Source organism: Myripristis murdjan, chromosome 4 (assembly GCF_902150065.1).
Source record: "Myripristis murdjan chromosome 4, fMyrMur1.1, whole genome shotgun sequence".
NCBI lineage: Eukaryota > Metazoa > Chordata > Actinopteri > Holocentriformes > Holocentridae > Myripristis > Myripristis murdjan.
This window is the reverse complement of record NC_043983.1, coordinates 2,666,404-2,693,092: the sequence shown is the minus strand read 5'-3', so window position 1 is coordinate 2,693,092 and position 26,689 is coordinate 2,666,404. Positions and strand designations below refer to the sequence as shown.

The window sequence follows — 26,689 nt, the reverse complement described above, 5'->3', positions numbered from 1 at the left end:
AGATGGCTGTGCTACAGTTTTGCTCTACAATGCCTGTTCTACCCTATTTCATTTCTATGAATGGAACACTTTCAGCACGGAGGTGGGAAGTTCCAACTGGGAAGTCGGATCACTCGGCATTCAATGGAAAGCTCAAGGAGCACATAATATAGAATCAGTGCAGATATGATGCTTTCATATCCTTACATGTTTTTTTTGTCACATACGACTTATGCATGAAGTCATAAGAGCTCTCAGCAGTCTGATACCCCGCTCCACGTGTCTCCCTCTCTCCGAACAGGAAAAGTGTCACCAGTACTGGCCGGCCGAGCGCTCTGCCAGGTACCAGTACTTTGTGGTGGATCCCATGGCCGAGTACAACATGCCCCAGTACATCCTCCGAGAGTTCAAGGTCACAGACGCCAGGGTAAGAGCGAGCTGGGTGTGTGTGTGTGTGTGATGACTGAGGTTGCGGGTGGGTGGCGAGGGGAGGGAGTGTGTGTGTTTGTAGTGTGTGTGGGTGGGCTCATGTTCAGTGATGAGATGGGCAGCTGAGTGGGTGGTGGGTGTGATTAAGACTTTTTTTTTTTTTTTTTTTTTTTCATAAAGTGCTTTTAACAAACATCACACATCCCGCCGCAGCACTTATCTCAAACAAGCGGCATAATTACAGATGAACATGAGATGAACGCGAGAAAGAACAAACACTCAGGTATGGTGTTTGTGCTCATGCTACTCAGCATCACGAAAATGTACCTGAAAAAAAAAAACCTAATAATTAAATGCTATAAAGGTTATAAAACAGCCAGTAGGGATGTTTTTTTTTTTTTTTTGCAATTCTGCGTTAGTTTTGTCTCATGATGTGTTTTTGTTTTTCCTCTTCCCGTGGACAACTGGCCCACAGCTAAGTGACATCGTGCCTGTGGCTTTGTCTGTGGGTGTGCCATTTTTTTAAATTTACCATAAAATAAGTGAGAAAATAACCTGAAAATTAAAAGAAATCGAGTTATTAATATGATATATTTAAACGTTAGATCGGTGATGCTGGATCAATATTAGACTTTCACAAACATTTAATCTGTTGACTTAAAAGTAAATTCACTTTATTTCTTTCAAACCCATGGGGGAAAAGGTTATGAGCAAATTAACAGGAAATGACCCCCAAATTTGCAAGAAATTAGAAAAAATTACAAGAAAACAAAATAAAAACTACAATATACCCACACCCCCACCAGCCCCAACGGGGAGATTAACCATAAATGCTGTTTAAGCTGCTACTCCGTCACCACACACACACACACACACACACACACACACACACACACACACACAAATACACATTCTCCTGCACACCCAACCCCATGCAGTGTGCAAAATCCTTCTCCTTAGCCCTCTCTCTCTCACACACACACACACACACACACACACTGTCCCACACAATCATGAATACACACACTCTGTTGTTCCATGTACCCTGAACACAGAACTCATGTCTATTTAGGGTCACATAGAACAACTTGTGTGTGTGTGTGTGTGTGTGTGTGAGGGAGAGAGTTAAGGAGAGGCATTTTGTACATTGCATGGGACGGATAGAAGGGGATGTGTTTCTGTTTTGTGTGTGTGTGTGTGTGTGTGTGTGTGTGTGCGCGTGTGTGTATGTGTGTGTGTGCGTGCATACACGTCACATGCCCGTGCGCAGTAATAGCATAGACTCCACGCCTCAACACTCCCGTCTCGCGAGCCAGTCACGTATTTAATCACACAATTTGACACACCGCGTGGGCCCTCAGGTTGTGTGTTAAATTTTCCTCTTTCTCTTTCTGTCTCTCTCTCTCTCTCTCTCTCTCTCTCTCTTTCTTCCGTGCGCTTGCTTTATTGTGTTGTTGTCTTTGCCCCTCTTTCATTTTTAATCCACCCGCTGAGGCAAAATGTTTTGGAGATGAAAAACAAAGGCAAGGAAAAGAAAGAGAACATGCGATGCATCATGAAACAGAGGGGAAGAGACGTGAAACACGCCTGTTGTACAAAGCAAGTCGGTATGGGGAGCTTAGCCTATTACAATCCAAATCAGTGCATTTGTCAAGTGCAGCAAAATGTACAGGTATTTGTCTTGGCGGCGGTGTTGCATAAATGCATCAACAGCCTCTGTAAGGTAGCAGCACAGAGCGTTCTGCAACAAGAGCCAGCAGGCCTGCACATACAGTGCAGGGGATACTGCAGAGCATACAATAGACAGATTAGACATATCCTTCTATATATACCCAGCATTCAGCCAGCCAGGGTGTTTGCAGCTTCTCAGGGGGATGGGTAGCTATCATCACAAACCAGGGCTGCTACTACCAATCACATGAGAATCGCGCCCATCTTGCCCTCATGTGTACACACACCCTGAGATCCTGGATGGACCTGCTGTTCAGTGTGTTCAGCTGAGTCTGGAGACCCTCACTTTCAACACCTTTACTGCATGAATCTGGCATTTAGTCTCAGTCTTTTGAAACACAGGAGCCCATGGGTGAGCTATCTGGAAAGCTTTTATGTGACCCTCTTACTGTGGCAAAATTCACTTTACACTCATTTATTTGTTTGTTTATTATATTTGAGGAGATTTTTGCTGATTTTCTGGTCGGAAAAACACCTTTTATTTTACTTTTTTATTTGTTTTTGTGATACAATTTGTCACATTACTTATGTGTTACTTTGCAACATCACCTTAGATGCGTTCTGTCATGAGTTAACAATATAAGGTTAAACCTTATATCTGCCCACGTATCAGCACAAATCCCCTTCCTAATATGGAGGACATACACAAGATGTTTCTTTTAGGATCTTTAATAAAGTAATAGCACAAAGCCAACAGCAAAGCTGGTGAAGAGCAGCCCGTTTGATGTTGTGCTCACAGCAGCAGAGAGTTGTTTCTGCACTTAACCGTCACATTCTTCTCCTCTCTCACAACAAATTCTCAGTCATGTGCATATCTCCAGCCCTCAAAAGTTGAAGACTGCTCTGCCTTTTTGTCCTCTCCCCCACAGCAACTCTAGCAAAAGTGAAGTGACGACTGGCGAGAGGTCAGAGGTCAGGCGGCTGCATAAGGACATGTTAGACTGTTTATTTCTATCTGCCCATTAAGCAGAAACTTGAAGTAATGCCTCAATTGTTTGATTTGCAACTGTAATGTGATTACTTAGAAATAGTAACATGTTACATTACTTTGTTACAGATGAAAGTGATGGGATTATATTAACATGTTACTTTGTAACACATACTTTGTAGCACGTTACCCCCAACCTTAGTCTTAAGTAACTGCACAAAATGAAGCTGCTTGCCCATCTCAAAATGTACAGACACTTCTCTGCTCTTGAGAAATTCTCTCTCTCAAGACTTGAGAAGATTGGTCTCTAGAAGAAAATAAGTATTGACTTGGCAGTCTAGGACATGATAATCAGCTAATATCTTGAAATCTCTGAAAGTTCTGAAAAGTCACGTGATTTAAAAAAAAAAAATTGCACTGGAAGAAGTAATCTCACCATTGGGAAATTCTTCTCACTTGTTTTAAGTAAGTAAAACACAATTTTAAGAATCAATACAGGCTGAAATCGTTTCGAGGGACCTTCTGTGAAGCATGCTCTTCAGTCTGCCGTCCAATCCCTACCTCCTCCCTCCTCCCCCCTCCCTCTTCCTCCCTCACTCCACTCATCTGTCAGGCCGCTCCATCGATCAGATCGCAGGATTATCCCGTTCAACATGGTGTCCGGGAGAAGACGCCTGTCACGGCAGATACACTATTGATTAGCTTTAACTGGGACCCACTTGCACCGCACACACAAAAAAACAACAGGAGAGAAAATGGAGAGACAATTGGCTTAGAGGGGGGCTAGGATGAGAGAGAGGAGAGTTTTTGCGAGGCTGTGTGTGCGCGGTTTTGTTTGTGTGTATGTATTCATCTCTGTCTCTATGTCATAGTCATCATCCAGAAAAAAAAAAAAAACAGTCTCAGAACTCCAAACAGTTACACTCTAGATGGGCGTCAGCAGTGTCTATTTCATTTTAAAGGGGCAATAAGGAAGATTTTTACGGCCCTACAGCACAAAATGACTATAATATATCTGTGGGGGTGATAGGGTTGTCGATCAATAGCAATGACTCAACGATTACTTTGCTAGGTGCCGAGATGCCTTGGTTTCAAATCTAACTGTGAGGCCCGTACCTCGCCTTGCCACTGAACCTTTTCAGCCGCTCAGTGTCAAGGTGATGCTGCAAGCGAGGACACCGGCATCGCAAGACAAAGTCTAAAGAGCTTTGTTTTCAAGCCACAAAAAGCACAAAGTGGTCTCACTAACCCTTTGAAACCTAAGCAAATTCATTTCTTTCAAAAGGTCAGTAACCAAAGTAGCAAAAAAACTACTGGAGAGTTTGAAAAAAAAAAAAGAAAACTGTTCATAACTGCTAAAATCACAGGTTGAATGTCAGATCGACATCAGATTTCTTGTAGGAAGGAAGGATTTAACCCTTTGAAAACTGAGCAAATTCATTTGATTTTTTTCAAAGACAGAAAAAATAGTGATGAGAAAATCAGAAAAGTTACAAATAAGCTAACAGAAAATGACCTGAAAAAGAAAACGTGCACAGTAGAGTGCAGACCCCCTCCAAGGAGACTGATCCAGTGTTTGCCTTCATCAGCTGCTCGGATCTGATTCCCATGCATTAAGCTCAGCTGAAGCAGCGACACTGGTGTTGTTCCGTGTGCAGCAGCTAGACAGACCTGAGGAAGATGGTGCACTCAGCAGAGCAGACCTTTGCCTCCATTCACTTTATTTTATATCATGAAAACCATGAAATTAAACACATTTGAAGTCTTTTAATAAGGCACAGGCGGAGTTTTTATTATTATTTTATTTATTACAATACCAAACATAATGTAATTCAGATTTATTTCTGAAAATAATCTTATTTTATTGCATTGCTTAAATGTTTATAGATATGTATACAGGAAAAAAAATATATTGGACCTATTTTTGACTCAATGTAGTGACACATTTCAGACGCTAGGGGGGGCAATGCCACCCCTGCCCCCCTGCAAACTCCGCCTATGTAATAAGGATTTTGAAATTACTAAAGTGTGACCTGTTTGTCATTTCATTCACTACTACTGAAATAGTATATTCATAGCGGAGTTATAACATTGGAGTCTATGGCACTTCCACATCTAATCCCCCGCGTCACATCAGTTAACCAAACATGGTGCGTGGTGAATGAGGCGAATTGCAACACGCTCATAGTCGCATTTCTGTTTGTCCTTGTTGTATGTTTCGGCCAACTGGTGTGAAAATTGAATCGGCTTTTGTCTCAGGACCAACCTTCCTACAACGTTTCATGTAAATCTGTTCAGAACTTCAGAACATCAGTGTTGTTGGAAAATGCTCCTAGTTGTTACCAAAAGAGGTCAGAGCTTGAGTTTCACTGGACTGCAGGAATACTTCACAACAACGATCTTCACTAACCCCACTTTCTTTTCCTTTACTTCCCCACCCTTTTATCTCCCCACCCATGCTTTCTTCCCTTTTTTTTCCCATTGCTTGGTCGGCATCTCCTTTCACTCCATCCCTCCCTCCTATTTCTCCATATTTTCAGGATGGCCAGTCCAGGACAGTGAGGCAGTTCCAGTTCACCGACTGGCCAGAGCAGGGTGTGCCCAAATCCGGGGAGGGATTTATCGATTTCATCGGCCAGGTGCATAAAACCAAGGAGCAGTTTGGACAGGATGGACCAATCTCTGTCCATTGCAGGTAAGTGCCCCCAATAAATATCCACCTTAAAAGGTAACTGAACATCATTTAGAATGATAAAACGGCCATAAAAAGCTACTTTTCATTTAAAACCTCAATTCTTTCTATACCTTTCCTAGAAAAAAGCGCAGCGATATTCTGTATGTGAAGACAATGCCACATGTTTGACTTAAAACTGAACTCCACCTGCAACTTTTCCGCTTGCTGAAAGAAAAATAAGGCGATTTAATCTCAAGATGAGATTAAATCACTTCTTAAGGTGGATGTTTTTGCAGTGCAGCACCTCCTGCAGTGCAGCCCTAACGGCGTCATCAGATATGATCCTCGCAATCTCTCTCCTCTCTCCTTATTGCCACTGCAGAGCACTGCCACTGCACCGCCACAGGCCCATCTCCTCCATAATTGATAAGGCCGCGATGTGGCATGGCATTTGCAAAGGGGAGGCGCATGAAATGATACGGCCATTCTTTTTGGTTTTTATGATCCCCCCGTGATGCATTTTTATCACCTCAGTGGTATCTTCCAAGGTAACCTTTGTCATTAACTTGACATGCAGAACTTAGGGAGAAACCATTATTTGGTAGTGGTGACGGCCAAGTCTGAGGATCATTCACATTCAGTTCAACAATGGACCTTCAGGGGGATGAGACTCCATCTAAATGAGTTGCTTTTTGTTGCTGGACAATGAGCATCTTTCAAGGTTTCTGTGTGAGATTAGAGGAAAAAGCAAATCTCTGGCAAGTTCCTTCAAAAGAGATGCATAAACTTGTCCTCTGTATTATATGCTTTATTAGCATTTAGAAACTCAGACTGAATCCTCAACTCTTTCACAATACAGCCAGTTCCACCTTTAAAAAATGTGTCTGTTTTGACCGAGGACCAAACAGCTCCTAATATAATCACTATGCTGTAATAGGCGTACCTTTCATATTATTAATCATTTTCTCATTATAGGTGACACTTTTTCTTGCCGAATGCATTAAATACAGTGACATCATCAAACATGACATCACCTGCCCCTGTGTTAAAAAGCAATGATGTCATGAGCCAGCAAATGCCCTCTGGGAGTTGTAAGCTGTGTCAGGGAAGCTCCAATAAGACTGAGTTATTCCTTGCTCCTGCAGGGCTATTATTGGAAGGAGAGCGAGCTGTCTTAGGGATAACGGATTGGTTATTGCAGGCGATATTGCAGGACAAGAGTAATGGAAGAACAAGCCTACAGTCTGTTAGCGAAGGGCAGGTGCTGCTTATAATCTGAGGATCAACTGAGGAGTTCATTTCTAAAACGCAGTATATCCGTTATGAGGAAAAAGATCCTCACCTCAAGTTTCATGTTTTTACAATATAAAACACAGACTTAAGTTAGCTGCTAACCATTTTAAAGCGATAGTTCATCCGTTTTGAAAAATGTGATATCATCTCGCTCCCCCCTAGCTGTTATGTAGGACAGTAGTGGTGCTGTCCCACTGTTAGCCTCCTGCCACTGAGGTGGACTTCCCCCCAGCCATAGGCGGTTCTAGGGGGTGGCAGCTGCCGCCCTAGAAAAATGCCTTGCCACCCTAGTTGCCACCCCAGTTTCAGACAGTTTATTTATTTTTTTAATTATGGCTGTTCGGAAACTCGCTGTTACGAAACTCAAATGTCTGAGTGCAAGTAAATGCAGCAAGAGATGACACTCTCACTATTTAAGGGGTTGATAAATAGATAAATAAATAAATAAAAATATATATTTCTAATGCCACCTTTTGGTTTTCTATTCAATGCTTTACTCATGTACCACAATAATGGAATGTTTCTGAGTTTAAATATCCTCATTTGGGGGTTTTCCTAGCAAATATTGATATAGGTGATCATTTGGTATTAAATCATATATATTTCTGCCACCCCTTAGAGTCTCCATGCCACCCCATGAATATTTGTCTAGATCCGCCCCTGCCCCCAGCTAACATTCTTACATTGTTTACAGGTAACTCATGTCCTTTTTTGTGATATCATTCATTAGGTCTGAGAAAAGGCACAGATCTCACTTTGGAAATAATCTCTTCAGTTGATTTAGGAAAAATAGGTTGCATGGACAACAATATTTAGTCAGCTTCTTGCTCTGTCTCCGCTGCTCTTACTCCCTCTATCCACTCCTTCAGGCTTTGTCATCTCTAAGTGGAAAGCTTACGCCTTCCTTTTCTCTCTCTCCTTCCTTTCGTCTCCTGTCACCCGACTTACCCGTCTGTCATCCCTCGGTCTGTTTCTTAATCCCCCCCTCCCCTCCCTTCCTTTCCATCCGTCCTCCCTGATTCCCTTTCTTTCTCTCCCGAACTCATCTCTTCCCTCCTCTACTGTCTTCCCTCCTCAGCCGCTATCTAATAGACCCACATGCTTTTTGTCATTAATTGCCTGATTACTTCCTGTGAATGGGGACACCAAATCCTCTCATTCTGCAGCGGCTCGGCAAGCCTTCAGATTTGGAAAGTCTATCTATTCCAGGAGAGAGAGAGAGACAGAGAAAGAGAGAGAGAGAGAGAGTGAGAGAGAGAGAAAGAGAGAGGGGCTCTGATTGAGTTTAAGAGCCCATGTGACAAGCTGTGACCGACTCTCAGGGAAGAGGCTTTGGGTTGCAGTAATACTGCAGTGGGGTGGGGGGGGTGGGGGGTCGGTGGTAGTGGGTGGCTGGGTGGTTCGCTCTGCGTCTAGAGGCTATCAAGGGGCTTGGGCTCAATATCATACCAGCGCTCAGAAGCTCGGCTCGCTCGTTGAGTTATCTTTTCAATTTGTTGTCAGATGACAATAGAGGTAGGCTTTTGTTCCAAGTTCAGTTTTACCCCCATCCCCATCCCAACACACACACACACACACACACAGAATTTCTACAACCCACCATCATCTTCGCTCTTCATCCAAGCGAAATAGCATCGGGCGGTAGAAGGAGCCCAAATAAATCTGTTGTCATATCAATTATTGTTCCATTGGTGAAGTGGAAGTCATTTCACAGCAAAGCAGCTTAGAGAGGCAGCCCTCAAGTATTTCAGGATCCGAGTTAAGACTCAGACCCTATTTCTGGAGAGCAGTGGCAGGGAGAGGCTTTCAGCGTACGGGAGGGGCTTTAATGAGGCAAAAAAAAAAAAAAAGAAAGAAAGAAATGCGTAGTTGTTTGCATGTGTGCATGTATGTATGCTTGCGGGGGGTTCATTTTGTGTTCAGCAAGGACGTGGGTGGGTGGGTACATCAAAGTGGATTCGCAGCTTTCCTCGCATCGAGACTTCCCCCTTGCCATTGTCATCGTCCCCGCACCCTGATTTAGAGCTGTCACAGGAGACGGCTGTACTTTGGGGCTTCAAGCTAAAGAAAAAAAGTGTCACAATATCACATCTTATCGACCCAGATCACAAAGTGGGGCTGCAATAAAGAAGACCAGCAACCCCTAAAACTGAGACGCCCTGTTGCCCGAATGAAAATCTGGACACCTGATTCCATATAGGCAGCATCAAATCACAATGTCAATCCAAAGAAAATGCTGGACATGCGGGAGTTCGATCTTTGCTATCTCTTAGTAAAAATTGACAACAAACAGGCCTGGTTGGTAGACATGTATTTTACTGAATCCATTTTGAGCTGCCCTGTTAGTGTAGCAGTTTAGTGCCAAGTAGCCGGTGGTAGAACTTAGAGTCAGTCAGAGTTACTTTATGTCACTTTGTTATTTACAACTGTTAATATCCAGAAATTTGTCTGGGTTTCGCTGTTGTGGACATACAACAAAAAGTATTTACTGACACATGGTAAGAGGTTGGAAGACTTCAGGCATTACAAGGAAGAAGTGCAAGACATGCAATACCCAGTAACATACAGTGATATTCTACAGACACAGGCAGCACGGCATATAGTCGTGCTGTATACCAGAGTTTAGGTTCTAACCCCTTGAGCTGTGATTTCCCCTTAAATATTCCATTAAGTAACTTCAAAGCTTAGGAAAAATGCTTTTATTGAGTGACGAGTTCAAATCAGACATGATTTATTGCTGCAGCATTACATCAAATAGAATATTTCTGCACGTCATCATTTTCTAGACATTTCCCTGTAACTCAGCAGCAAATGGCATATCATTTGGGATCATTGGAAACCTTGGGATCTCCACTTGTGTTTAAAATAAAGTTCCGTGGATTTGAGCAAAGGTCAGCCACACAGCATGCATTTGTAATGGCCAAGCCACCGCTAGGACTTGCAGAGTTGAAGAGGTTTTAAGGTAATTCTATCATGTTGAGGTCGAAAACTTGTGCGGCCATACTTGTTACAACCTTATTAAATTATGTTATGTTGTGTGTTTGTGTGTGTGTGTGTGTTGTTCCAGTGCCGGGGTGGGCCGGACCGGAGTCTTCATCACCCTCAGCATCGTCCTGGAGAGGATGCGCTATGAAGGCGTGGTCGACATCTTCCAGACGGTGAAGATGCTTCGAACACAGAGGCCAGCCATGGTCCAGACTGAGGTCAGAGGTCACACACACACACACAGCCTAGCTGCAGCAAGTTAATTGAACTCAGTTTAATTCTGTTCATCTCAGCAAATTTAATTACAAAGCAATAAAAAAAAAACATGCTATACATAAATATTTTATTTTGAACCAACTCTTGCTTATTTTTTTTCTTCTACAGGATGAATACCAATTCTGCTACCAAGCGGCTCTGGAGTACTTAGGAAGCTTTGATCACTATGCAACGTAAAAAGCCATCTTGCCCCCCTCCCCTCCCCAGAGTCCTGTCTCCCCCCTCACCAGTCTCCTGAGCCATAGAAACTTGCTTGAAATTTGAAATGACACAACAGCAGCAGCAACAAACGACATCACCACTAATCCAAATACACCAAACGGGATACAATTGTAGATTTTTTAGAAGACGAAGCCCCATTTAGGCAACCAACCGGTTCATAACAACTCCAATTGGACTTAAGGGACCCTTGGCGCCAGTGAGCGAAGCTGCCCATCATCAGGAAAACAAAGTGACGTCCTCATCGCCCGAGGAGAGGAACCAAAAGCTGTGGCTCAAGCTGTGGGGCGGGGAACGATCAAAGTGTCAGACTGCTAACCTTACCTCAAGTGTTTCAATGTGGAGGACATTGTAAACATTTCGTGGACATTCTCTTCTCAAAAATATCTACAACGGCAACAGTGGATGGAGGAATAAGCGACGGTTACGAAGCAAAATTCAGCAAGAGGCAGATGGATGTAGCCTAGACATTTTTCGTGAGTGATACCTAGAGAAATGACCAAATTGTGGTTGCCTGTGTGAACACAAATGATTGTCTCCAAAACTTTGGTCAACCAAACATGATAAAAAAAAAAAAAAAAAAATAGAAAAGATGGAAATGAGACTATAGCACGAGATTACTCCCATTTGATATCAAATCAACCCAGTGTTTTTACTCTGTCCTACTAGTGATACGCCTCATTTGTCTGGAAAAACACCCCCAACTACTGAAGTAACTACCACATGACCGCCCATTCTCAAAAGCTTAGGGCTAAGAGAAGGCACTGGTTGTCGGGGGGGGAGAAAGCAAGGACACATATCTCACCAAGACTGTACACAACTTTCGTTCGATGAATTGCTAATTCTTAGCACATACTGAATCAGTATCCCGAGCAACCTGGGAGGTCAGGCCAGCACGCTGCCGTTGAGTGGTACCCCAGGGAAGTGCATTCTAGCCTCTGTCACCACAGAATATGGGGAAAGTCTTGGTGGTTGCGAGAAGCTCCAGCTATCATCGTGCAGTTGGTTAAGATGGGAGAAATGGCAACCGTGTGACCCCTGATTTTTTACATTCACCCCTCTCTTTGGAACCATCGCATCACGGGGCTTTGGTGTTCTCATCTACCATTTCGAACAAGAGATACTCCAGCGGCTTCAGAACGGATGGAACTACCAAATGAGCATCGCCTCTAAGCGCAAGATACGCCAGTGGGGCTTTCTCTTTGTACAGTGACCAACACCCATCATCATCATTTATAACTTTTTTGTCTTACGATAAATTGTAATCTCTTTTTTTCTTTCGTTTGTTGAATTTTCTGTTAAAACCAAACATGCTGCTTATCTTGTGTATGCCGTACGTACGTGGGACTCTACGTTGGGGGGGGGAGGGGGGACTGACGAACAAAATGGTGCCAGCTCTGCTAGCCGCTTGCACCCAGGGAGCCATGACTAAAAGAGCATTCACATGACATTGTCTTTTCCCCAATCGACCCTTTTTGTTCCAGCCTCCTCTATCCTCACCCCTTTCATTGGATAGACGCTCAAGAGTGGCACAGGCCTTTTTGCAGTTACAAAACGGAGTTCCGATGTGGTTGAAAACTTGGCCGTCGGCAGTTCCACCGGTATGCGTGTTCACTCACAGGTAGTAAACAAAGTAGATACTTTTTGTTTTTTGTCCTCCAGTTTTTCAGGATGATGCCTCTGTGGGTGACTAGAATAGGCCACCGAGTTGAAGCTCAAGTGTCACGATGTGGTAGTGACATTCTCCGATACATGTTACTTGCACATCACCAAAAAAAAAAAACAAACTCAAAAAAACTTGAAACCGATGCCCCCAAAACAACTGCAGGTTGGATCTGACGTGCTAATGTGTATGTGTCAGGTAAAAATCAAGCTTTCCCCTAATTTCCCCTAATTTTATTTTTGAGGTCAGTACTTTGGTATACATGGGTGTATGGATTCTGTGAAGGGTTTCTGATGGGTGTGCACACAAAGCGATGGACAGAACTGTGTGTAATCTTTTCTTATTTCCAAAAAAGCCTTATTGTTATTGTAACATTATGAAAACATTAATGTTGTATTATGATGACTTATTATTATTTTACTTTACATAGCTGACTTTTTATTTTATTTTGGGTTTAGTTTTTTAACAGAGATGTTGTATCACATTTTTTAAATTAGCAGGAAAAGATAAATGCTTATTTGTTCATATTACGTTGAAAGACATTCTATTTTTTCACTGTAGAAATGTTAAGTATAACATGTCTGTGTGTACGTGTGCACATATGTGTACGTACATATCGCACACTCACACATGCATATATATTTAAATGCAGAATATAAAGATATATCCAAACACTTAGAACGAATTTAGTTTTTTTCTTCTCTTCATCATTGGTTTTCTTTTTTTATACCACCTAATGCTCATGGATGAGATTATGATGGGGTTTTGTATTTTTTTTTTTTTTTTTTTTTTTTTTTTTTTTAAGAAACATTGAGGTGATGAACCCCCTCCCCCTTCCCCATTTTTAACTTCTACCACTGGGTAGACCCTGCCGATAAGGAGAAGGCATTTTTAAACCTTGTTGAGATTCTTTATTATAATTAACTTGTAGGCATTAGTATTCTTTTGTTTGTTTGTTTGTTTCATGAGCTACTGTCGATGAACTGGTCCACAAACCATCTAATCAGTGGAGAATTTCATAATTAGCCTTTTTTGCTTTCTTTTATCAGCCCATCCTGATGTACTGTACCTTGTATCATCATGTACAGACTATGACCCCTGCAGTTTTTAAGAAGATCCCTCTAAGTTGTTTCTTGCTTTTTTTTACCTTTCTTTTCAGACATAATGTGATCATTCATTTTGTTAGAGATCCACTATGATCCAGAATATAATACTTGTAAATAAACAAATATATAGATTATATGTATTTGTATAATTTGACCCTCAAGATCTCATACGAAAAACGGCAGAATTCTAAAGATCGAGGTTCCGCTCATATCCGGTTTCCTGGTGTTTGTAAAGCCTGTTTTCTCTTCTCATGAAACATTCTTCGACCCTGCTCCCTGGTCTTTACTTACCACTCGCTTTATGTTTCTGCCTTTAATTTCCCCTGCTAGCAATTGAACTGGGACACGTGTCACCCTTTGCTCCTATACCTATGGCCTCAACGGAGGTGGGAAATCAACACTAGCCATCTGCTGGAAGTGTTTGGCTAAGTCTACTAAGCAACCATCGTTGGGAAGGCCTACTCCATTCTCAATCAGCGTGGCTCTGAATGTAGCCGGTGACGTTTGAAAACCGCCGGCCACTACGGACAAAAAGTTTCCCGCCCTTTCCTCAACACAGGTCTGCAGGAGACAAGAGGAACTATCGCTGATATCCTTAAAGCAATCGGTCTCTGTCCTCACACCATGAGAGACTAAGGCAACCAGAGGGGTTTTAAACAAATGGACTGATTTTATGTATTCATACATTTTGACTCCCAGTGTCTCATACTCGAAGTGAAGATGGACTTACAGTGGTGATTATGCTCATGTCCAAAGTTCTAATGTTCTTAAAGCCTGTTTTCCTCTCCTGTGTGCAACTATAGCAACCACATTCCTTATTATTTTCCCACAACCCCCCAGAAAGAGTCTAGTTGTCCAACTGCCCAAAATGCCACAGTGTAAACCATAAATATGCTGTTGGCTGATGGACAAATACAGCTATGCTAAAGGCCATACATTGTTCAGTTGTCACCACCAATAGAGGTGCAGACCGCTCAGTTTCTCTGCCCCTGAAACATGACATGATGATTTATTTTCACCCCCAGAGCATTTTAAGCCTTGTATAGAACCATACCATGTGTTTTTGTTCAACAGCATTTTGTTATGGGATGCAGAAAAAAGAAAAAAAAAAAAAATCAGGACTCAGTGAAACAGAGCTGTGCGATGCAACCGAGGGAAGACGACAGAAAAACTTGCTGCGAACTCACATCTCCAGCACGTCCTTTCTCCACAAGTGGGAACCTTGAGATGTTTCATAATGAACTAAATCCTGAATTGAGGATTTTTTTTATTCTTATTATTTTACTTTATTTTATTTTATTTTTTGTTTTGTTTTGTTTTTGTTTTCGTTTTTTTGTTGATAGAACTCAACAGACTGGGAAAGGGCCCATGCCAAAACTGAAACTGTGGAAGTCTTTGGAAGCTTGTGCAATGTGTTACTCTTTTGACTTCATGTAAAAGATGCTAGACTTTTGAAAACAGCCGCCAAATTACCGGAATATGTCGCCGAAAATGAGGGGGGAAACAAATAAAAGAGAAAAATTACAACAAAAGAAGAAAACATATACATACATCAGCCAACAAAAAGAAAAAGAACCCAAACTCAGCAAAATAATTTTTCCTTTGTATGAGGGCCAAGTGCTATCGCTTTCAAACTGTTACTTCTAACTGAAACAATAATTGGTTTAAAACCACTGTGTATGTAGATATGTTGACTTTGTATTAAAGAAATGTTGTCTGAAAACCACTTCACCTGTGTTGTTCCTTCCATGAGAGGCTGTGGTGTTGCATTCAAGCCATTTATCTGTCCTACCCACTACCCACTCTGTCTTCCTGTCTGTCCAGCTGTCCTGTCTCTCAGTCTGTCAGCCTGCCTTCCTGCTTACCACTCTTTTTGCCATTTTGTTAATTATGATACATTCACTGCAGTAACGTCTGCTGAACTATTAATATCTGTGGGACCTGCACTGAAAAATCCACACTGTAACAGGTTTTTAGACAAATAATCCAGTGCAACCGTGTGGCTGATTGGGCGTGTTCCATTCATTTCTTGAGGCCGCCGTCCATTGTCCCTTGAACTTTCCACCTAAAAATTGTTAGAGTTTGTCCAGTTACAAAATAACTGGCACAAGTTCCTACCTCGTCCCTATTGCATCTTTTTTTCCACGAGCATTTTACCCTAAGCAAATTTAATTGATTTCTTTCAAAATGTACAGAAGGTGAAGAAAAAGGAAATTAGGAAAAATTCAAATAAAATATGACCAAAAAATTACAACAAAATTACAGAAAATTAGCAGAATGTAACTGGATAATTAGAAAGAAAAAATTATATTAATTTATTTTAAATATAGAGTATATATGAAAATCCAGAGAGAAAATATTTTTAAAAAATAAATAAATAAATAAATAAAAGAAAGAAAAAAGTAAAGAAAAAGAAGGCATTTCAAAGAGCTCATGAAATGGACTGCATTTCCTGTTGAAACAGGAAGATTTGTGAAGGTTTTATTGGTTGAAATTTCCATGTACAGCCACTAGTGCGGGATGATGTCACTGTTTAAGCTGCTCTGTTTAACAGGAAGTAGAAGTCAGGTGAGGTCATTTCATGGGGACTGTATGTTGCCAATTTGACACAAACCTGTCGATAGATTTTCATGTTGAGGAAAAATACAAAGATAAATAAAACATTAATAAGAGTAAAAGCCTTCCTCTTTTGACAAGATGGCTGCGCCCTTCATCAAGTGTACATAGACGCTGTGCTTTTTTCCACATAGACGGCTTAATTATCCACCTTCCAAATTTGGCCACAGCCTCCTTTACAAACAAACCCTTTGTTTTCCCTAAGCCCTTCTTCGAGCTTGATAAATGTCACCCAGACAGACTGATATAGGCATTGGGCTAAATCTTCACCTGGTGATATTTGCTTTCCCCTCTGTCCTGGACTGAGGTTCTCCACTCATCTGATAACCTCAGTGTAAAATGTCTGCACCTGCATATGTGGGTTACAGTTCTCCAAATTTGGGATGAGGAATCAAGCAGTGTCCCAACATTTCAAGAGCTCCAAGAATGGCTCTCCTAAGACCTCGCTGTTTACTGTCCATGATGGACTGTAGATAATCTGCCAATGAGCGGTTTCTCTCCCAAATTGGCAATCTGTTACGAGATTCTGTCGAGTCAGAAGAGACATATCGTTTATTAAAGTCTAATATACGCAGTATGACACCCTGCTTCAAGGATGATGTTACTAATTGTCCGCTTGGAGAGCACTGTCTCAGTCCATTCTTTTTTAATAGCAGCGAGCAGACAGAGCGAGTGTGAGGGTAGGCGAGGGAGTGAATTAGAGCGGTGATTATGCAGTGATTCAGACGGCAGCTCATTAGGACCCAGCTAAGCAAGCAATCAACGAATCGATGTGACATTGGACCCAAAAGCCACAGAAATTTGTAATAAATGGCAAAGCGATAAATTGGATTATCCACAGCCCCGTGGCCGAGCTCTTTCTGTTGCAAATGACAAATCAATCCAATCAGGCCACAGAAAAAAGCGAAAAGGAGCAGAAAAAGGCCCTTGTGTTGCACTTTCTGTAGAGGTTATGTGTCTGGCACTTACGGAGGCTGTGGTTTTCCAGAGGACATTTCTGTGTGATATTCAGGGCTCTAAAATATTCATGACAGGCCATTTGGTGTTTATGACCACCTTTTATAATCAGAAATTTACAGACACTTGGATTTTAGCCAAAAGAGTAAAGGTGTCAGGGGGCCACCCTGGCAAATGCCTACAGTTTCAGCAAAGAGAATTACAGCCCAGTGTAGAGATCTTGTTGATGCAATTGAGCATTCATGGTGCAAAAATTATTATGAATTCAAATATTCTTAAATATTCTTAGTATTTGTCTGGAAAACTCAAATAGGAATACAGCTCTTCTTAGTTTGTGAATAATCCAAACTTTCTGTCCCAACACAAAAATAAATGAAGGTAAAAAAGTAACAGTTTAGGACCCAAATCACTTGATGGGTCATCATCAGCCCAATATTTGGGACTAGTTATTTATCAGAAAAATGCAATATCATACAGCGCAAAAATATTCAAAATGTAAGCCTAATGCTCCTCTGAGGAAAAATGCTCAGAACAGATTGTTCTTCTAGTCTGTCCAAATACAGTAACTTGACGATTTGTAAATCGCTGCTTTATATCAAAAACTTAAATGCTATTTTCTCCATGATGCCTGACAAAAGGGGGGAGGAGGAAGAAGAGGAGAGGGAAAGTAAAGCCTAGCTCATGAGCAGTTCTCTCATAAGGCTTTGCTGCCATCTGCAGGACACAAGCTGGCATTCAATCATTCTGATAACCACACTGAAGGGTAATTTCCATTCAATTAATTCAGAGATTAGCACAGATGATGTATTGAAATGTGTTTGTCTTCTCTAGAGGCTCTTGCTTTCTCGATGGTAATTACTCCATCATGCAATATGCTTAGTGATGCTGTTTAGTGACGACTTACACACTTTGTTTTAGTCGAACCGCACATGGAATCTGTGCATTAAGACCATCGCAGTGTTAATCCATTACCATGGAGCTTTCTCATTGTATTCAGAGATTTCTCCTTGTACTTTATGTTATTGCTGCAGCCATAGTGAGGGAATGATTTTTGTTGCACACCCACACTCAGAAAAATACAGGCTCTTCAAAATGCTCTCTTTTTCTACAAAGAGCCATCAGCAGTTGAAGAACGTCTTTATTTAGGGGATGGTTCTTCACACTTTATGTGGTTCTTTAGAGGACCAAAGGTTCTTCAGTTTTATTGGACTTATATGGTGGCGGTAACATTGAATTAGGAGTGCAGCCAACAATTATGAATTCATTCATTCATTATGAATCAATCTGCAGGTTATTTTCTCAATGAATGGATTAATGTCTTGCTTGATGAACCATCAGAAAACAGTGAAAAATGCCCGTCACAGCTGACATTTTCAAATTTTGATGGTTCTTTGAGGCACCTTTGGGGGCTCTTTAAAGAACCATCTATAGAAATGGTTCTTTAATCAACCTCTTGCTAAAAGATTCTTTGGAGAACCAAAAATGCTTCAGCTGTGGCATCACTCTGAAGCATCATATCTGGTTTTGGTTAGCACCGTTACTTTATTTCCTTTCTTTTTCTGTGCGCATATCCATTTTTGAACACTCCCTTTTGCAAGAGGATTACTTATATGAAAGCAAAACTCATAATGGGAAAAACATGCTAACAAAGTACTGACATCTCCAAGGCTGAAATGATCTTCTTTGATGATATTCCTGCTATTTTCCCTCATTAAAGGCCCACATAGCATTTTGGAAGGCAGCCCCTCTTCAGCTCACTGAGAAGTGGATGTGTGAGCGTCTGCCAGCAGTAAACAGTGACTTTATAAATCTGCGTTGCGACACGACTCCTGTTTGTGCCCCCTCGCTGCTGTTTCCAATAATCTGTCTTCTCTTCCCTCAGTCCTTCCTTTCTGTCTGTGTCCAGGCGAAGCGCCACTGCTGACTGATCACCACTATTAAAACAGAATCATGTTGGAGAGGGAGGGAGAGCATCAACAACATCCTATCCCCCTCCATCTCTCTTTCTCCTTTTTGTTTTGGTTCTCTCATCCTCTGTCTTTCTCTCTCTCTCCTTCTCTGTTCAACTTCTCTTCTCCTGTTCTTTTTTCCACTTGCTTCCTGTTACCATCTCTAAGCAGCTTGCTGCTTGTGTATTTACGTGTAAGTTTAATTTTTGCATTTCTCTTTCTCTTTCTCGCCTTCTTTACATGTTATTTTTGGGTATTTTCTATGGCAGCGTATTAGAGCCACAGTAAGGGGGCGAAAAATTACATATCTGATTTTTTTCTTGTAAATCTGTGACTTTAATCTCAGAATTTCAGAGTTTTTTCTTGCAAATTTGTGACTTTATAATCTCAGAATTTTTTTCAGCTTTTTTTCCCAGAATATTACCCTCCCTCAGCTCCGTAATTTTTTTTCTCCCTATAATGGTCCTAATACGCTGTCATAGTTTTCGCATGTATGGTATCAGTCAAGGTTTATTTCACACTGCCATAACTGTAAATTATTCTGAGTAGCAGATGGCAGCAGTATGTGGACGCAGTCAACACTGCTGAAAACAGCCTTTAATATTTAAAAAAAAAAAAAAAAAAAAAAAAAATCAAGCTCAAATTACTGATGTCTTTGGATCTGTCAAAATGAAGACTGTGGTCTGCTGTCAATTTGGAGAAATCCACTAAGCTGGCAAGAAATTCATTAAAATGTAAGCTTCTACCAGAGGTGTGAGCTCATATATTCTCTATGGCAAATGCTTCCACGCCTGGTCCTCGCCAGGGGACACCCAACTTTTGGCAAACAATTTTGAAAAGCGTCTACAGAGGCTATTCCTCCTGAAGTCTGAAGTTCAGAAAAGTCTGGACCAGAGACTGTGAAGGAGGACACCGTCTGTTGAAACCTTGATAATACTGTATCCCGAAACTTGGCCATGAATGCCATCTCCAACATCTCCAACTGTAGCTGCTTCAGAGCGTGCGTCCCTTTTTTTTTTTTTTTTTTTTTTTTTTTTTTTTGCCATCCGTGGACAAAGTCCTAAGCCTCTCTTGGATTTTTTGGTAGTTTTGCCAAAGTGCTTTCGTAGAATCACCACGGCAGCTCCAGCACGTAATGGAGAGAGATTTGAGAGTTAGATCGCGGCACTCATTGAAATCCCCAAATACTGTGCCCCAGCAATGCATGGAGGTGGAGGTGAAAGTATATAGAGACTACAACAAGTCAAAGTATTTCCGAACTACATCACGCCACGCTTCAACACTGTTGACTCCGACTAGATTTACAGAATGGGCAGTGCAGGGGACATAGTGAATCAATGGATTCCTTTTCCTTAGATGTGCTGCAATCTGTTGTATCTTCTGGACTTATTACTCGCATTGTCATATGATTATCTGCGGCAGTTTGCCAGTCTGTCTAAAATCATGCACCATTGAGACAACACAGTCTTCTAAGCTTTCCCCTGTGTGACTAGTGATGGGCTCAAAACTGAGAAAGCGTTCCACTACATGACCCGTTTTGCTCACAAATCTGAACATAAAGGTCAGCTGGTCTACCTGGGATAAATCAGGGGTTGAGTATTACAGAGAAATACTTAGCATCCTGTAATTCAGTTATAATAGCTCATTTAGTGTTCTCCCACACAAGTTCTATAAACTCCTCACAAATTGTTGAGGACAAATATGAACATTCTGTCCCAAGTCTGCTGTCAAGTTTTCTGTGCCTGTGGCTCACATGGAACCCTCATTTCTTTGTAATCTTATAAAGGGGCATTATGTCCTTTTTTTCCGATGCGCTCTTCCCTCTGACCTGTGCAAATCATGAGCACTGGCTAAGTTTGATCTTATTTGTTCATCTCTTAGTTTGATTTGTGGAACTGAATAATTTTCTGTTATTTCCTGTCATGACAAAACTGTTGCTGCTACATAGGTCACACAACAAGTAGTTATGGCTGCTTGCCTCTGGAGGGCAGCACTGTACAAATCTCACAGCACACAGGCTGGAGTGGCCCTAGTGCAGTGTTCCCCAACCCAGTCCTCAAGGACCGCCTGTCCTGCAGGTTTTGGTTTCAGCTCTGCTCTTGCGCACATGACCCAATTAAGGCCCATACATCTTCCTGCATGCCCTGTCCAGGTAGATCTGCTTCAACCAATTAGCATGAAGCCCTTAAATAGATCAGGTGTGAAAGAGCAGAGCTGAAACAAAAACCTGCAGGACAGGCGGTCCTTGGAGACTGGGTTGGGGAACACTGCCCTAGCAGACCTTTTTTCCCCTGACACTGGAGAGGGACTGGGCTGGCCTGTGATCAGCAAACCAAAGCATGGTTAGAATACCACTACTACTGACGATGAGGATGATACAGAACTTTTCAAAACAAAGTGCTTCATAGAGATAAAAACAAAAAACAATGCACACATACAATCACACAATAAAATTAAATTAAAAAATAGTAATAAATATTTGATTCATTTATGCAAACTAGGGTCATAGTAAAATAAAATTCAGGATTCAGGCAAGGCAACAAATACAGGATCAAATGTTCTAAGGAGAGATTTAAAGAGATTTACAAGATGAAAGAAAGAAAGAAAGAAAGAGAGAAAGAAAGAAAGAAAGAAAGAAAGAAAGAAAGAAAGAAAGAAAGAAAGACTGTGTTATGAGAGTGCATCAGGTAAGGATAGGAACAATAATGCAACAGTGTGCGACAGAACGCAGGAATGTTGAATGGGGAAGAAAATCTCTGAGATAAAGAAAATCTCTGTAAACTACACACTTTGTCATCCTCTCCAGATAATTCTGCAGTAATCACTCACATGAAACCATCCGAACTGGAACTTCCTTTTCAACCAAATCAGATTATAGGATTGCAACCCATTTTCATGATAGTCCAGCACATGAGATTACTGTAAGTATGTCCACATGGATGCTAATGAATCACATTCCAGGAGATTTATGTGCAGGGAAATTGAATTTTATAGCCTGAAAAATGGTATTTTACTGCACAAAAAAGGGTGTCGGGTGTCTTTTACTGTTTTCTTGTACAAAATTGTACAGCAGGACAAATGCTGCATAATGCATGAACCCATCCACACACACACACACATACACACACACACACACACACAGCTGTGGTATGCACTTTAAAAATAGTCTAATAGGGGACAACCCAGTTAATCATGCACTACTCACAACTTTTTTCCATGGGAACTGGGATAGCTTGCCCTCCTGTTTATTTGTTTATTTGTTTTTCTTAATTTCCATCATTATCCCAGGGACATGAGGACATGACGAGTGGCCTTCTGCAGAACCTATAGTTCCTGTTAAACTGACAGCGGTGTTATTAGTGGAAACGAAAGTTCCAGTTAAGTGGACACAGTTGAGCCGCAGGATTAATATGAATGCAATGGTGACTCAAAAGGGTTTGAAACTCATGTTTTTTGTCTGGGAAATGGTTTTGCTCCAGGAACTATAGCCAAGCTAAGCTGGGAGTGGGAGGGAAGCTGAATTACAGGCATGTGGCATGTGGTTGATGTTTTTATGCAGGGGTTCAACAGGACCACTGATAGACTGCTGGATGGTCCGACCTGGGGGGTATAAGAGCCACAGGGGTCAGTGCTGTCCCTAGACATTTGAGAACCCTATGCAAAAAAGAAACATTTGATGGCCCCTAGTGTTGTACCATGAATAGAACGTAGGTCCAAAAGATGAACAACCTGAAAGTTTTTATTTCACACTAAAATTAACACTGTTCTTTTTTGTGTGCGCTACATTTCAGGTAATTTCCATTATGTTGTTTTATTTTATTTTATTTTATTTTATTTTATTTTATTTTATTTTATTTTATTTTATTTTATTTTTGTGTTGAGTTTCAAGCCTTTTTTCATTTCATTTATATGGAAGCCCATTTCTGCCACTGAAAAAAAAAAAAAAAAAACATGTTAAGTTACAATTATAAATAAAAAGTCGAAATTCTGAGATCAAAAGTCCTAATTATGAGATTAAAAAAAGCTGAAATTATGAGATAAAAAGTAAAAAATATGAGCTAAAAAAGTCATTAATTATGAGATTAAAAAAAAGTTGAAATTATAAGATAAAAAGTGGAAATTGAGATAACAGGTGTGCATGGTAACTGACACTGACCAGATGTTTCCAGCTGCTGTTCAGTGAAGGCTGCCACCTCACCCTCGTCAGGTTTGTTCTTTCTACACCAGAGCTGTTTCTCACTTATTGCACTTATTACAATTATTTCCAGGGTGCATTTTCTTCATAAAATCCCATGTGAATCATCGAACAAATGAAGTATTTCATCTGTTGTAAAGCCACTTGTGAAATAGTCCTCAGTGTCCTCACAATCCATCTCAAATTTAACACAACTCACACCAACAGAACTACTGCACTTTGACAGCTGTGTGATAGTATCTTATAAATTTGAACAGAACTGTATGCATCCTGACATAGTGCCCCTGAGCAAGACACTGATCTGGTACCCTTGAGGTTAGAAAGGCTGTCCTATAACTGAAAGGCCCCAGGTTTGATCCCCACCAACAGCCGTACCCTGTCAGTGTGTCCTCAAGCAAAACACTGTAGTCAGTCACTATCAGTCAGTACGGTCAAAAGCATTAGCCAATGGCGAACTGTAAAATGCGTTTGATGTGTCATCCAATTACGGAGCTGATCATGATTTTAAAAAACCCTCTCCCATTGAATTCAAATGGGCCCTCATCACTATGTGCTCTTCAGATGATTCATGCCTTTCACAGTGGGTAATTGGCCTCATCGCTCCTGTTCAAACACGCCTGCACAGATGGCTGGGAATGAAGCGAGAGTTTGCCCACATTTCAAAGAACCTTCTTTTTCAGCTGTTTTTCAAGGCGCGTTTGTGTCTAGGAGGAGACAGGGGGAAATCATCTGCAACTGTCTCAGGCATTTCCCAGCTGCTAATCTGTTCAGTGACACCGGGAATGTGAGCGTCGCCTTGCTTCAGGCTCTTAATCGCACAAGAAAATAGCTCCACTCTGTCTGCGCTGCAGCTATGGGGAGATTTGCCACAGGTATGACCTTCCGGCAGAGTTCGAGCAAAGTTCAGCGAGGCGTTTCTCCAAGGCGGTTTGGGGCTCTGTGTTTTTTTCCACAGCAAAGTTATGGCTCATCAGAGGAGGTAAGTAACTAAATACATTTACTCCAATATTGAAGTATAATTCTCAAATACTGGCACTTTATTCAAGTTTTTTTCATTTTGTGAGACTTTATACTTTCTCTCCACTTCATTGCAACAGAAAATAATGTGTTTTTTACTCCACAACATAAATTTTATGGCTGTAGTTGCATTGCAAAATAAGGTTTTATGTGCAAACCATACCATAAGCTCTTAAAATAAGAGCATTGTCAGAGTGTATGGAGCAGTTACAGCTACAACATGAAAATACTTCTTGCTGCAAGGAACCATTCTTCAAACTGAGTGCTTTTGCTCTTAAGCACATTTTATTTATAATACTTTACTTTTACTTGAGGGAAATTTTTGAATGCAGTTTTTTTTTTTTTTTTTTTACCTTTACTGGAGTATCTTCTCCTTTTGGTAAGGCCACATAAGTAAAGGATTTGAGGACCACCAGTGTGTGAAAACAGAACAGGATGCTTGTTGTTGTTTTGAGATGGATGAATGGGACAGCAGTATGTTGTCTGAACAGCATTATCAGTGTGTGCGTGTGTGTGTGTGTGCGCATGTTTATCCTGAATATATGAGGAAGTGCCTTGCACAGTGACACCCAAACAGTAACTAAAACTATGCTAAGCAATATTCTGTGCAATTTGTCACGATGAAATTACCCTGTTTAAATGTGAGAGGTGCCATTGCAGGTCTTCTTTCTTCACACTTGTGTTGTGATGGTTGATGTCTTGACTTGCTTTTGTTTTGCTAGGTTTCTTGTTTTTTTCAATATGAGATATTTGAAAAAAAAAAAAAAATCTGTTCCTTCTGCACAATTGTGTTTTGACTCACTGTGTTTAATCAGGTTAATTTCATTTTATAGCATTTTATAGCTTTGCAAATTAGTAAACTTAACTGTGCATATGTTTGCATACATGAGTGTATGCATACTTGTTGTAAGAAGCATAGCCTATTGTTTTTTGAAGGCAGATAAAGACACTAAGATTTACAGACAGGTAATTTCAGTATCAATATCTATCGCTTTTATCTTTGAGGTTTTTTATGCAAAACAATTACAAAGAAGCTTAATGAAAATAAAAGTTCCTGGGTTTGATTCCTGGCTGGCTGGCCGGGGTCCTTTCTGTGTGGAGTTTGCATGTTCTCAGGTGAATTGTGTACTTGAATGTACTTGTTTGTCTGTCAGCCCTGTGATGGACTGGTGACCTGTCCAGACTGTTTCCCCTGCCTTCTACCCAGTAAGTGCTAGGATAGACTCCAGCACCTGCCACAACCCTTACGAATAAGCTGAAGCTGAATAAATGAAAAATATCAATGCAACATGAAACAATTTTAAAGGTTTACTTTGTTACTGTTAATATAATTCAATAGTTTATTGTCATTGTTATGAAACAATGAGATAACATTGGAGCTTTATTGTGGGATATTATATTTATTGGTTGCACTATATGATGACTACACAATGCTGTGAATGCTCCAACGTTACCTGGTTGTTTTATAACAAAGACAATAAACTATTGAATTGAATTAAAGCATTAGTTTGATAGTTATTTGTGGTGAAGAAAAGTGCTCAGTGCTTTGCATTTTTGTATTTTGTATTTTGTATTTTTGCATTTTCATTAATATATCCATAGTGAATGAGTATTAAAGCTTTAGAATTGCCATAATTCATTAGTATGTACACATAAGGAACACACAATGTTGTTCCTTCTCATTTTTCTCATATTTCATCATCAAACCTATGTTATCAGCATATGATGTGCTGATAATTACAAAAAAAAAAATGTAGTGTCTTAAACTCATGCCATCAGATATTCTGAAACTGACTCATCCTTTTTAAGGATGAGTGGGTCTCAGTGGTTTGTATCCGTAACCTTTGACCTTTGCCATCTTTTACTGCTTTCACATGCCTCAGGGTCCATATCATGCCCACTGGCTCTGAGTGGAGCGGCTCAAATGCCAGCCTGCGGGCACTGACACCTGCCCTTTAATGCATATGGCTGGCAAATGGACTGGAGTGGAGTTAAAGTCTGTTTGCTCCTGACAGTCACAAGCTTCATTTTAGACACAGGTGGTGGAATAGCTAGGTCACTGCTGATATCAAAACTTTGCAGAGGGCCTGTTCTTCTTTTTTGGCTCATGTTTCAAACAAGTTTAGTCTCTATATGCTAATATCTTTGTCTTTATTTAGACAGGATATACAGAGACAGGGTGCAGAAAAAGCAGGAGACAAAACTCTGGTCGGTTTTGATACAAGGCCTGAAGCATTTGCTCCCTCTCTTTGACCAAAACACCTCTGGTTCTTGAACCAATGAGTTAGTTTGGATCGAAACCGTTGTGACAAAGGTGTCACTGAGTTGGTGGCCACTGACTCCAGCATTGCTGTGGCTGAATTCAGTCAGTCTGCTGGTTTGCTGCTCTGTGACCCCATATTAGTCCCCATATTACCCTCTCCAGTACCACTTTTCACAAGGTCCTTTTTGGAATCTGTGTTCCTTCTTTTTTTTTTTTTTTTTTTTTTTTTGTACTTGTTGATAGTTTGGCCTTTGGTTCCAACAAGCCCAGCCTTTGCCCACTCTTCAGCAACTTAGAGATACAGTTTAATAGTTCTAGCACTCCCATCTTTTCCTGAAATTCAGGAGATGTCTAAATTGAAAGCAATACCTTTGTTTCTTTGGCAGGCTGCCGCACACTCATCTCCATC

General features: G+C 40.9%; 1 protein-coding gene across 1 annotated transcript in view; it reads left to right on the top strand.

Annotated features, from left to right (window-relative positions):
• Positions 1-12,333, top strand: part of ptprsa (protein tyrosine phosphatase receptor type Sa) — a 193,590-nt gene extending 181,257 nt beyond the window's left edge. Inside the window, exons 34-37 of the mRNA XM_030049640.1 lie at positions 281-406; positions 5,608-5,762; positions 10,102-10,237; positions 10,404-12,333. Coding sequence (XP_029905500.1) covers positions 281-406; positions 5,608-5,762; positions 10,102-10,237; positions 10,404-10,472 — 486 coding nt within the window. The 3' untranslated portion in view covers positions 10,473-12,333. The remainder of the gene's footprint in view (positions 1-280; positions 407-5,607; positions 5,763-10,101; positions 10,238-10,403) is intronic.
• Positions 12,334-26,689: the final 14,356 nt, after the last annotated feature.